Consider the following 13,878-nt stretch of genomic DNA (forward strand, 5'->3'; position numbering starts at 1 on the left):
TAATAAAATTTCTTTATTATTATTTTTGTTTTGTACAATAATATTATACAAATTTTTAAAGTAACACTTTATTTCGTCATCTTCATGACTTCAGACAGGCATTGGATCTTTCTATTTCTTTTTACTTAAAGTACGTTGCTTCTCAGCATGTTCGACCACCTTTTCGTCAACATACAGACCTTTGCGGCGTCTAACGCTATCCATATAGAGTTTGGCACGATTTGCCGAATCGGCTTTTTCACCAAAATGCATAAATTCCTCTTCCGTTGTAGGAACCCAAAATGGATCAATATCAATAACCTTAAAGTAGAAGAAAAAAGAAAAATAAATAAATAGATTAGTATAATCATTTTACAGTTAACAATAAAAGATAAATGTCAAAATAAGGATTTAAGTAAAGAATTTTAAGGACATGACGCCTTCAAGGAAATATGACAGAATATATATATTTTTTTGTAATTTCTTTCAAACATTCAAACAGCATGTGAGTATAACGAAACGTTTAAGAGTGCACACTCGAGTGTGAGTGAAATTGAAAAAACAAATCCTTTAAGATTTGTTGTTTTTAAAGCAATAACTATTAATGAAATAGTGTGAAAATATTTAATAAAATTTTCAATGGAAAAACACTTAAAATGAAAGAAAGAAAATATCCTTTTATTTGTTAAAAAGATTTATTTTAAAAAGATGAAATCACAGTTTGCGGTATTTATCTTTTGCGCCTGCTTACAGTGGATTTGGCAACATTTCAAGTGTTTTTCTCAAGTACCTTCTATTGTCTAACAATCATCATCATGGGATGTAAAGAGTACGTGATTTTAAATTTTTGTTGTTTTTCTAAAATATCATCAGTATTGTTGTTGTTTTCAATAGGATTTCGATATTATATTGCCAGCATGTTTCTTTCACAAACGAATGGCGTTTATTAGTAAGCAATATGCTTCTTGCATTCCATTTATTTTCTATATTTTATTTTTTTTTTGTAAATTGTTAGGAATTGTTCTTTTATTCATTGTTAAAATGGAAGGTGTTTTTTTCTCATTTCATTTGTTATTCATTAAATTTTCAAGATTTTACTTTTTCTGTGCATTTTTTCCAAAAGACCAACAAATGCATTTTAAATGAAGGACCTGCTTTCTCGCTTTGTTTTGTTGCATAGATTTCACAGGATGTGTACACTTGAGTATTTTTGCGTGATAAAACACGCAGTCCAAAAGCAGTGGGTTGTCTTTTACTATTCTTCTATTTCCATTTTACAATGTCATTTTCTTCAATGGTTTGTGTCACTTTTCTTTTGTATTGTATATTTTTAAAGACAATATTATAAAATGCGCTTGAAAAATTTAATGAATTTATGAAATATTTTATTTGCTACACGGTGAGTTTGAATATAAGTATGTACTTGAATTGACATGAAGTATCTTTTATTTTTATTGTGTTATTTTTAAACATTGTACGAAAATGTACACATTGCTAAAATTTTATCAGCATGAGATGTCAAACATAAATTGAGTATTTTGGTACAGTGGGATGTAAAATTCTGGAAGCAGTGCATTTTTCTCTTAAAACTAAAATTATGTATAGCTATACAGATGTATATAGTATAGTCTATATTGTAGACTGGTCTGGTTTATAGTCTAGTATTTAGTTAAGTCTGTATGCTGGGTATTCTAGTTTGTCGTCTAAAACCCGGATTATAGTCTATAGTCTGGGCTATAGTCTATTGCATGGAATGTGAAGTCTATAATCTAGATTACCTTGTAGTTTATAGTCTGAACATTTGTTTCGTTTAGTTTGTAGTCAAGTCTTTTGTCTAATCTATAGTCTAGTCGATATTCTGGTTTACAATGTAGTCTATAGTGTAGTCTATAGTCTACTCTCTGTAGTCTATATTGTAGACTATAGTCTACTCTATAGTCTAATATATAGTCTAGTCTACAGTCTTATATATAGTCTAGTCTATAGCGTAGTCTAGTCCATAGTCAAGTCTATAGTCTAATATATAGTCTAGTCTATAGTTTAGTCTATAGTCTATTCTATAGTCTATTCTATAGTCTAGTATATAGTCTAGTCTATAGTCTAGTCTATAATCTAGTCTATAGTCTAGTCTATAGTCTTGTCTATAGTCTAGTCTATAGTCTAGTCTATAATCTAGTCTGTAGTCTAGTCTATAGTCTTGTCTATAGTCTAGTCTATAGTCTAGTCTATAGTCTAGTCTATAGTCTAGTCTATAGTCTAGTCTATAGTCTAGTCTATAGTCTAGTCTATAGTCTAGTCTATAGTCTAGTCTATAGTCTAGTCTATAGTCTAGTCTATAGTCTAGTCTATAGTCTAGTCTATAGTCTAGTCTATAGTCTAGTCTATAGTCTAGTCTATAGTCTAGTCTATAGTCTAGTCTATAGTCTAGTCTATAGTCTAGTCTATAGTCTAGTCTATAGTCTAGTCTATAGTCTAGTCTATAGTCTAGTCTATAGTCTAGTCTATAGTCTAGTCTATAGTCTAGTCTATAGTCTAGTCTATAGTCTAGTCTATAGTCTAGTCTATAGTCTAGTCTATAGTCTAGTCTATAGTCTAGTCTATAGTCTATAGTCTATAGTCTAGTCTATAGTCTAGTCTATAGTCTAGTCTATAGTCTAGTCTATAGTCTAGTCTATAGTCTAGTCTATAGTCTAGTCTATAGTCTAGTCTATAGTCTAGTCTATAGTCTAGTCTATAGTCTAGTCTATAGTCTAGTCTATAGTCTAGTCTATAGTCTAGTCTATAGTCTAGTCTATAGTCTAGTCTATAGTCTAGTCTATAGTCTAGTCTATAGTCTAGTCTATAGTCTAGTCTATAGTCTAGTCTATAGTCTAGTCTATAGTCTAGTCTATAGTCTAGTCTATAGTCTAGTCTATAGTCTAGTCTATAGTCTAGTCTATAGTCTAGTCTATAGTCTAGTCTATAGTCTAGTCTATAGTCTAGTCTATAGTCTAGTCTATAGTCTAGTCTATAGTCTAGTCTATAGTCTAGTCTATAGTCTAGTCTATAGTCTAGTCTATAGTCTAGTCTATAGTCTAGTCTATAGTCTAGTCTATAGTCTAGTCTACTCTATAGTCTAGTCTATAGTCTACTCTATAGTCTAGTCTATAGTCTAGTCTATAGTCTACTCTATAGTCTAGTCTATAGTCTAGTCTATAGTCTAGTCTAAAGTCAAGTCCATAGTCTAGTCTATAGTCTAGTCTAAAATTAAGTCCATAGTTTAGTCTAAAGTCTAGTCTATAGTCAAGTCTTTATTCTAGTCTTTATTGTAGTCTAGTCTATAGTCTAATCTATAGTCAAGTCTATAGCCTAATATATAGTCTAGTCTATAGCCTAATATATATTCTAGCCTATAGTCTAGTCTATAGTCTACCTATAGTCTACCCTTTAGTCTAGTCAATAGTATAGTCTATAGTCTACCCTTTAGTCTAGTCAATAGTATAGTTTATAGTCTAGTCTATAGTCTAGTCTATAGTCTAGTCTATAGTCTAGTCTATAGTCTAGTCTATAGTCCAGTCTATAGTCTAGTCTATAGTCTAGTCTAAAGTTAAGTCCATAGTTTAGTCTATAGTCTAGTCTATATTCTAGTCTATAGTCTAGTCTATAGTCTAGTCTATAGTCTAGTCTATAGTCTAGTCTATAGTCTAGTCTTAAGTCAAGTCCATAGTCTAGTCTATAGTCCAGTCTAAAGTTAAGTCCATAGTTTAGTCTATAGTCTAGTCTATATTCTAGTCTATAGTCAAGTCTATATTCTAGTCTTTATTGTAGTCTAGTCTATAGTCTAATCTATAGTCAAGTCTATAGCCTAATATATAGTCTAGTCCATAGCCTAATATATATTCTAGTCTATAGTCTAGTCTATAGTCTAGTCTATGGTCTAGTCTATAGTCTAGCCTAGTCTATAGTCTACCTATAGTCTTCCCTTTAGTCTAGTCAATAGTATAGTCTATAGTCTAGTCTGTAGGCTAGTCTATAGTCTAGTCGATAGTCTAGGATTATAATGTATTCTATAGTCTACTATATAGTCTAGTATATAATCTGGTGTATAGTCTAGCCTATAGTCTAATATATAGTCTAGTCTGGTTTATAGTCTCGTCTTTAGTCTAATCTATAGTTCCACGGATAATTTTCCTTTTTCCCACGTGGATCCGCCCCTGGTTTAGTATATTACCTTATCTATATAGTATAATTCTATGGTCCATAAAACCATTCTGGACGTAGAATGATGATCGATTTTTGGTAACCAAAAATTAATCTTAATATGTCTGTAACATATCGCTATTAACTTGTACCTTCATCGAATATAGGGCATAGAAAGACACCAGTATGTCTGCCATTTATCAGACAAAAAGAACAAAAACAACAAAAAAAATGCGAACACAAAATAAAATTGACTGTATAAGAAATAAACAAATGTGTGTAAATAACAAAAAAATATACTTTTTAAACAAGTATGTATAAAAGTATGTACATATGTATGTAGTTATTATATCTGTATCTCGTAATGTACGAATATCTTTAACGAATTTCTTCTTCGAACTTTTTATTATGAAGTTTTATTTACTGCGCAATTTCTAGTGAATCCTTCTTCATCATCTTAACAACAGCTGCCAGTTTCAAAATTTTCTCTTTTTTTCTTTGGTTTAGCTGATTTTTTTGTTTTTTTTTTCGCCAAAGTTCGTTGTTGTATGTGTGTGTTTGTAGAAAACATTATTTTTAAATTAACATAACCATCCGAAATTCTATACACTTCTACTAAAGTCCTTTTCACACACACTGTGCTCCCAGTATAACTGGCTGCATTTGTCTGTATTCGGAACACATATATACACAAACAGAAAATAAATGAACAACAACAGAGCAGAGCGAAAAAAATCTTAAAGATCGTTATCATTGTAGCTTGTTTACACGCGCATAAAACACAACAATCACTGTCAAATGAACATACCAGAACCATGCCAAAGGAACCACATCATCATGAACGAAAAAAATGAATATGAATATATGGTGGAAGTGGAAGAGTGCTGTGCATACTCGTATACACCCAAATACATACATACATGTTTAAATATTATACCTGCAAACAAATATTGGCTGAGCATGAATTCGCATTCGCATCAACACCAACCACATCATGCATATACAACATAAAAACATCTTCGAGTTAAAAATCTGTTGTTGTTTGCTTTCCTGCATTTTTTTCGTTTATTTTTTGGTGATGCGTACAAATGAGCACTACAGTTTTACACCTTTTGGCGAAAAAAAGGTTTCTTAGCAAAAGTAGGAACTCTACAGAAGAAAAATAAAGGCTAACCAAACATTGCTCGTTTCTTTTCGTTTTACCCAAAAAGTATATTTTCTTGTTAATTATAAGCATCTCATGCATAGTTGTAAACGAATTAAAGAATTCCCTATTTGTGAGATAACAGTCTGCCTGGGTCCCACATTTGAAACTTAAAGCAAAAATAAAATTGAAAGCGTGAAAATTAATATCTAGTGTTATCATATATATTTCAGACCAAATTTGCTTTGTTATACAAAAAACTTAAAATTTTTGAAATCGTAAAAAATTTAATTAATAAGGTTTTACGTTGGAACTGAAACAAGTTGGTTCCATATTCTTTCTTATAAAATTAACCCATAATTATATCTGAGATATATGAAGATAATATTCGAGACGACTTCAAACTAAAGATCCCATTGCAATTTGCTAAGTATTGAACTAAGTAGAGAATAAGTCTGGACAATAGTCTGGTCTATAGTCTAGCCTATTGTCTGCCATTTTTTCTCTACTGCAGTCTGATCTAGTGTATATTCTGGACTACAGTCTGGGCTCTAGTCTAGACTATAGTTGGGACCTTGTTTATAGTCTGGACTATAGAATAAGATATAGTCTGGTCCATAGTCTAGGATAAAGTTTGGATTGTAGTATAGGCTATAAGTTGGACTAAAGTCTACACTAAAGTCTAGTCTATATTCCATAGTCTAGTCTATAGTCTAATTTATAGTCCAGTCTATAATCAAATCTACAGTCTTGTCTATAGCTTAGTCTTGTCTAGATATTGTAGTCTTTATTCTAGTTTATAGTTTGAACATTAGTTTTTTTATAGGCTCTATAAACGAGCTAAGTATATAGTCTAGTCTATAGTGTAGTCTGTAGTCCAGTCTTTAGTCTAGTCTATAGCTAGTCTACCGTCAGGTCTATAGTCTATACTCTAGTCTATAGTCTTTACTCTTGTCTATAGATAATCTAAAGTCTAGCCTATAGTCTATTCTATTGTGTAGTCTTTAGGCTAGTCTATAGTTTATTCTATAGACTAGGCTATAGTTGACACTATAGTTTAGACTATAGTTAATACTAAAGTCTAGGCTATAATTTGAGCTAAAGTCTTGCATATTGCATGGTCATAAGGATAGACTACTGGCTGATCTATAATCCATATTATGGTCTGATCTATTTCCTGGTCTTTTGTCTGGACCTTAGACTAAACTATAGTCAGTCTAGTCTATACACTGACTATATAAGGTCTAATTTATAGTCTGGGCTATAGTCTAATTTATAGTCGTTAAGTAGTCTAATCTATATTATGATCTAAAGTCGTTTTTGTAGTCTGTATTCAATAACCTGGAGAATAGGCTGGTCTGTAGTCTGGAGTGTTAGCTAGTCTTTAGTTTGGAATATAGACTGTAGTTTAAAGTAAAATCTAATAAGGTTTCAAAATTCTAAGGGATCGATTTGCCGAAAGATCTGATAAAAATTATAGGGATATGATTCTGATATTGTTTTAACCGGCATTGATAAAGAAATGTTGGTTGCATCTCCCATATATGGAGTTTACGACATGTGATAAAATCGAAACATTTTAAAAATCGTATCGTAATTGCCAGTCCTATTCCAATATAAACCCATTTTCCAAAGGATATAAGTCATTAAACTCCTTCTGCAACTCGTATAATTAACACTGTTTATCTAATGAATCCTCTTACCACAAACCACCGCACCACACAATGTAGTGTAAATTTTTTAAACAAATACAAAAACAACAATGCAATTCCTCTAAAAAAAACAACGAACTACAAAAAAACTTAAATACACCTTAAAAATTAAGAAAAAAAAAAACAGAATGGAAAGAAGAAGAAAAAAGTATACAAAACGTGACATAAACAGATTAGGGAATGAACAACAAAAAAATATATAGGTATGTATATATTGAAAACAACCTAAAAAACTTAAGCACGTTGTTGTTGTCGTGATTTCAAGTGAAATTTACGCAGCAGTAGCTACCGAAATACGCTTGAGATTATTATCGCACCGCGCTCAAGTGCGGAGCGATGTCATTTTTACAAAAATTAAAAAAAAAAACAAATGTTTAGAGTTGCCATTTGATTTTTTGGAAGAGAAAGATGTTTAACATTTTCGTTGATCGGGCGTTAGATCAGGAAAAAGATAGAAAAGTATATTTTTACAGTATACTGACTGGCTTAGGCCTTGCATAGATTAAATAAGAGGTCGAACCGAATCAGGTACTACGGTTGGCCAGTTGCCCACAGGCTATGTCCTGGCTGGTCAGTTGGTTGAAAGATCCACGTAGTGGCTGTGGTATAAACCCGAATTTGCGGGGAGAGAATGTTGGTTTAAATACTGATATATCCTATAAGTAATGGATTGGATATATCTATCTTCGAACAGGTCTGTGTACAAAGCAGCATATGCTGGATACCTGAACCCGATCGGTTTTGGGACGGTTTTGTCATGGCAATTATTAAAATTTATTGACTTTGAAATTTCTATTTCCTTTGTCACATTATCGGTTCATATTGTTGGGTATTTCGGACTACCAAAAATGTCTCTATGTGCCGTTGTCAAAACAACAGAGCCATCTCAGTAGTGCATAGAGCTACTATGGCAAGAGATTAGATAGCTTGAGTACTTCACCAAAGTGCTTGTACATGGACCGGCCCAATCTATGAGTCTTCATTGAAGAATTCAGGGGCGATGATAGACCATTGTCAAGTCTACCCAGTGGATGAAAAAGACCACCGTGAAATAAGGCCATCATATGGTTTGGACGTCGAGTTTAAAACCCGAATTCGTATGAACTAGTATACGAAGGAATACACATGGTTTGTAGCGTCGTTTTCGTTGTCCAAATGAAATACTTCATTTGGACAAGATAAAACCCCCATAAAATATGGAAATTGGCACTGGACGATACGGTAAAATATCCCACATAGTATTGGTTGCAATAAGGTAACCGAAGAAGGATCATGCATAGTAAGCATGCAAAGAATACCTCAGCTCCTATACGATATTCAAGGAATTGAGGTCAAATACCCACCCACAATCAATTACTCCATAATTGGAATCGACGTCGATCTAGTTTCTTAATTTATGATAATTATTTCTAAATAAATTCGAGATCAAAAACAAACGGTTAAACTCTTAACAATTTCAAATGGGCGTCGATCTAGTTCCTTATTTTATGATCATTATTTATAATTAAACCTGGCAACTCTACTCACAACTTCCACTTTGTGCTGCACTTTAAATTCAACATAACAGATATACAAGACAACACAACTGAAAAAAAAACAAATACAGGTGAGATTATGAAAAGAATACATAAATACCAACAAATACAACAACAATTTGAGGGTAAATTAACAACAACATGCAGGTTGTAAATAAAACTTACAACAACAAAATGAGGATTTATGATAAATACCGAGGGCTTTGCATTGTTTGTGTACGACTGAGTGAATGAGTGTTATTAACAAACCATAAAAAAATATATTAAAATTAAGACGAAAATAATAATAATGAAGAATAATAATATTAAATAAATATTTGAATTGCATTCATTATTTTCTTGTGATATTTGTGGTTTTGTGGGTTTCAGTTGTAAACATCGAAAAAAACAACAATTTATTTAAATTTTAATGTTTATTTAGAAAAAAATAAATTAAATGAAACTGCTTGCATAGTAAACATACATACATACACTCCCACATGTTTGCATGTATGTATATGGAAATGATGGCATTTGCTTTTATATCCATATGAAGGAAGCACTTTATCTGATTTATTTGTTATTTGCTGTAGTTGTTGCTGTTTTTTTCTTTTACCTGGCCTGGTTTGTATGCAAAACCAATCTCTAAACCACATCTATCCACCATACGTCCACTACTTGCTATCCAGACAAACAGAGTACCTTGAGTGTATTTGGACTGCAACCGTGTACACATGGAACGAGCGCGCGCGCGTTAATAAACATATAACCGCGTTTATGGCATTAAACAAAAACAACAATAACAGGAGCAACAACATAAAATAAATATAAAGAAACATATACAACAACATTAAGAGCTGAAAAACCACAAAAAAAAGAATAAACATCAAACTAACGTTATGACTCCATGATAAGAATATGATGAGGCACAGTGGTGCAATCGAGATCCATAAGTTCCACTACCTTAAGAGAATCAATGTTTCAAGGTAAGAGCACTAAAACATGATCACAATAATTTAAACTGAAGCTGTGACAAACTTCATCCTAGTATTAAGTTGGAAACTTCAGATCTGACTTCCAAACTCTGGGTCTATCTGCTTAGAAACTGTAGTAAAAAGTTGTCATCCGTATGATCACTCAAGTTTTACCACATTCCAGATCAGAATACTAACACGAAATTTCACAATCGTCGTTATAATGTGATCTCAGTTTATAGTGACAATTGAAAACCAAGCTACTGGTTTCACATTATGAGACAAGGGATATCCAGTGATCTTGTTACTACATAAAAGGATAGTGCTTGATTTGGATCTTTATGCGGTATGAATGGAAAATTATTTCAAAGCTTCGCCGACCAACATAATCGACGAATGAAAAATATCTAAAATCGCACTATATTGCATAACAATTGACATTTACAAAAGGATTGGACTTGTCAACCATTGGAAATGATCATGGACCTTAATATAATTTCCATCCGGAACATTGAAAAGCCAACGAATACACAAACAAACAGATCGTCCTTGAAGGAAATTGTTGCGCAAAAAGATTATCAAATATAATTGACGAATTGATTCGCCAACGTGAGCTATTGACAGATTTTTAATTCTATACAGATGATTGCCCAAATAGCAGTTCGTTTTTGGTCGTAACTGTACCTCAATTAGTTGCTGTAATAAACATAACCGACCAATTGATTCCAAATGAAAGAGCGTAAGATCTTCAAAGTAATATGTGTGAATATGTCTGCATTACACTCCGGGCAGATAAATATGAGAGAAAGAATATGTTAGAGTAGCATTAAAACCAACGACTGGGAGCATAAATTAAAGGACAAATGAAAGGAAAAGGACAATGATATTTTTAATTCTTGAAAGGAATTCATTTGGGGCAAATGGAAGTGGTAAATAGGTACGCAATTAAAGAGTCATTCGTTCATGTTTAAGTAATATAATATATCTCCATAATGGCGCATTCTCGGAGGATATTGACAATGTACCAGTATTTGCCTGAGATATAGGATATTCGCTAAAACAACATCATTTGCAGATTAAAGAGGCCAATACCATTAAAGTAAACGGTCCGCACTATGTTCACTAGGTTATTGAGGAAGTTATTAACTTTACTTGTGTTGATGGCGTCAATGAGGATGATATCGTTGTCAGTATTGCGTTTCAATTCAAGTTTAAAAAAAGAAGGAAACTAAACTTTGCTCGTAACATCTCGGAGTACTAACAAGATTGAATCGCTTTTTGCGCAAACTTTCAAATAATATCGCTAGACAACCCTATGTTAGAATCCACAAGGAGATCGATGTATATGAAGCTGGTCAAAGATTAAAGCAATATCTGGAGATCGTAAAAAGGAATTTTGTAGATCGTAAAAAAAGTATTTACCCGGACATGCTTAAATTGTAATAAGCTCCAGAACTGGGACAAAAATACTAAAGAATGCTAAATTTTCGACTTGTTTTCGGGTGATTAATGTCTTGCAAAAGTGAAAAAAATGTGGTTCACTATTATGAGAATTTAAACGATAACTGAATATATTTAAACCGCAGAGTCCCTATGAAAGCAGATTCCTATATATTGATGGGTTGGAAATAGCGGTGGGTGCAATGTACCCCCAAAGGCGACTACTCCGTACATGCGTATAAAGAGTACTTCTCAAAGGACTAGGACAGGTCCAAAAGTAATTAAAATATAGGAAATGTCCCTGGCAGTTTTGACTTTTAATAGAAAGCCTGCGCTACCTAATTAAGGAATATTATTGTTTTCGCCCTAACTTAAACATATTTTTAACACAGTGCGGCAGAACAGATTTATGTTAGTTATGCTTAATCCACAAAAAACTGAAAGCCAAAAACAATTTCAAAAAAAAAAAACTACAACTCAACAGTAGCAGTAGCAACAACAATGTTGCAACAACTAAATAACTAACAATAATATGAAAAAGTGACTGACTGAATGACTCGCTGGTTGTTTGTTGGCTGGCTGACATGATGGTAAGTTGTTTAGTTTGCTAGTGCTGGTAGTGGTGATTCTTTTACTACTACTACTACTACTACTCATATTGGGTAGGCCAAAGTAACACCAGTAGCAAACATGGCAGGCATGGCATACAAAACAAAATGCTGATGACGATGACGGCAGCGATGACTTCTATTCAACTTTGTAAAGACTGGTAGCAAAAGTATGTTTTGTTTATTCATTCGTTCGTTCGTTCGTTTGTTTGTATGTAGATAAGGTACATACATACATATGGTGGCATATTCGTAGTAAAAAGTTAAGGTATGATACGATATGAATGTTCCCGTTTGTTCGCCGAACTAAAGCTAATGTTAAATAAAAAACCACACAAAACTCGCGCTTACCACACAATCTCATAATCATCTACAACAATACCAACAACAACCCAAAAAGAAAAAAACATACCACAACCACCAGCACAACTACAACAACATCAGCCAACACTGCCTGCAACATAAACATCTGAAAATAATGACAACAAAAACAATAATAGCAATCATAACAGCTTCTTATTTACCTTCACTTTACTCAACCACCACAGAAAAAAAAGCTCAAATAAATAAAAAAACAAAAAGAAAGACATACAACTAAACATGATCATGCGGTCCTAACTTACACGTACAATTTCCTATAGGGTAAGAGATAAAGTATTTTCCTAGCAAGATCTTATTTAGTTCCTGTTCGATTATTCGTAAAGGATAATGTTTCACGGTAGTCCGAAATTTGCACTGGAGTAGCTTTAAATGATTGTGATTCTCTTAATTGGCCCTCAAATCCGGATCAATCCATATTTTCTACAAAATTGATAAGATACGCTGATAGTTCAGTCCAGATCATACAAAACATTTTAGTTTGCGATTTTAGAGGTTTTTTACAGAATTACTTCTACGTCTAAGCAATTTCTGAATTAGTTCTTAAAAAAGTCCAATTTTGAACTTATGAAATACCAATTATCTTTGATTAACATGATTTAAAGTGAATGCTGTTGAGAAAAACGATCATTGATCGAAGACTTGAAATTTATATTCAGATTCTTCTCACGGTCAAATCGATATCTTAGTAGTTATTATACAATCTTAGAGAAGACAAGCTCAACATTTTTCAGTATTTAGATCAAGAAAGTAGTATTAAAGTATGATGCCACGATCATTATGATCATGCTTTTAGTGAACATTACTCTTTGATTCTATAAATACAAAATTAATGAAAAATGTTCTTTAAATAGATTTTTTTATGTTTTGGAATATGTTGTGCATGCAATTGGCATCAATGATCGATGGTTTGTTATTTAATTTTTAGATTTTTCTCACGGCGCAATCGAAGTCACTACTGTTTCTTCACAAACAGGTCATCCTTTGTCAGTATTCAGAGGTCATCCTTTTATAATAGTGTGATCATACCTTACTGATCTTTAGTTAGTTAAACTAACTATTCCACCTTACTTTTTGATTCTATGAATGACAATTTTTCTCAAATTAGAAAATGTATTTCTGTTTTTAATGATCGCAAATTATTTATAAATTTTAATAAAACTTTACACAAAATTGTCTATAATGAAAATTTGTTGAACAAATGTCTATAAAGAAAAATTTTCTTTTGTAAAGAAAATTCCATAAAGTTTTCAAAAAAAGTTAAATTTAAAAAAAAATGTATTTAAAAAAAATTTTAGAATTTTTTATAAAGAAAATTGTTCTATGCATAGAAAGTTTTATTTAAAAAACTATTTGTTTTTAAGTAAAAATACTTAGACCAAAAATTTTATATTGGAAGAACGTTTGGTTCGAGGAGTTTCTATGAAAAGAAATTGTTTTTATAATTTATTAAAAAAAATTGTATAAAGAAAAATTATACGAAAATTTTCTATATAAAAAAAATTTGTTTAAAACATTATTTTATTAACCAAAAAAGGTTGCTCAATGATTTTCTATAGAAAGATAATTTGATAGAATATTTTTGATAAAAATTTGTTCTTTAGAACATTTTCTATTAAAATTTCTGTCTACATTTTCTATTAAAAGTTTCTATAAAAATTTTTCATTAAAACTTCTTTTAAACAATTTTTCATTAAAATTTTCTATCAGAATTTTCTTTCTATAGAAAATATACGATTAAAATTTCTTTTTTAGTAAATCTTAAAATGAAAATTTTTTTTTGAAGAAAAGATTCGATTAATATTTCTTTTTGTAGTAAATATTTTATTAAAATTTCTTTTTATAGTAAATTTTTTATTAAAATTTTGTATAGAACATTTTTAAACAAATTTTCTTTTTATAGAAAATTTTTGGGTACATTTTCTTCGTACAATCTTTTTTTAATTAAAA

General features: G+C 31.5%; 1 protein-coding gene across 1 annotated transcript in view; it reads right to left on the reverse strand.

The window, feature by feature from the left end:
* Position 1: 1 nt before the first annotated feature.
* The window catches only part of LOC111689609 (elongation factor-like GTPase 1), a 191,983-nt gene continuing 178,106 nt past the window's right edge, over positions 2 to 13,878 (reverse strand). Inside the window, exon 6 of the mRNA XM_046952767.1 lies at positions 2 to 300. Within this exon, the coding sequence (XP_046808723.1) occupies positions 112 to 300 (189 nt within the window). The 3' untranslated portion in view covers positions 2 to 111. The remainder of the gene's footprint in view (positions 301 to 13,878) is intronic.

Source organism: Lucilia cuprina, chromosome 5 (assembly GCF_022045245.1).
Source record: "Lucilia cuprina isolate Lc7/37 chromosome 5, ASM2204524v1, whole genome shotgun sequence".
Taxonomy (NCBI): Eukaryota; Metazoa; Arthropoda; class Insecta; order Diptera; family Calliphoridae; genus Lucilia; species Lucilia cuprina.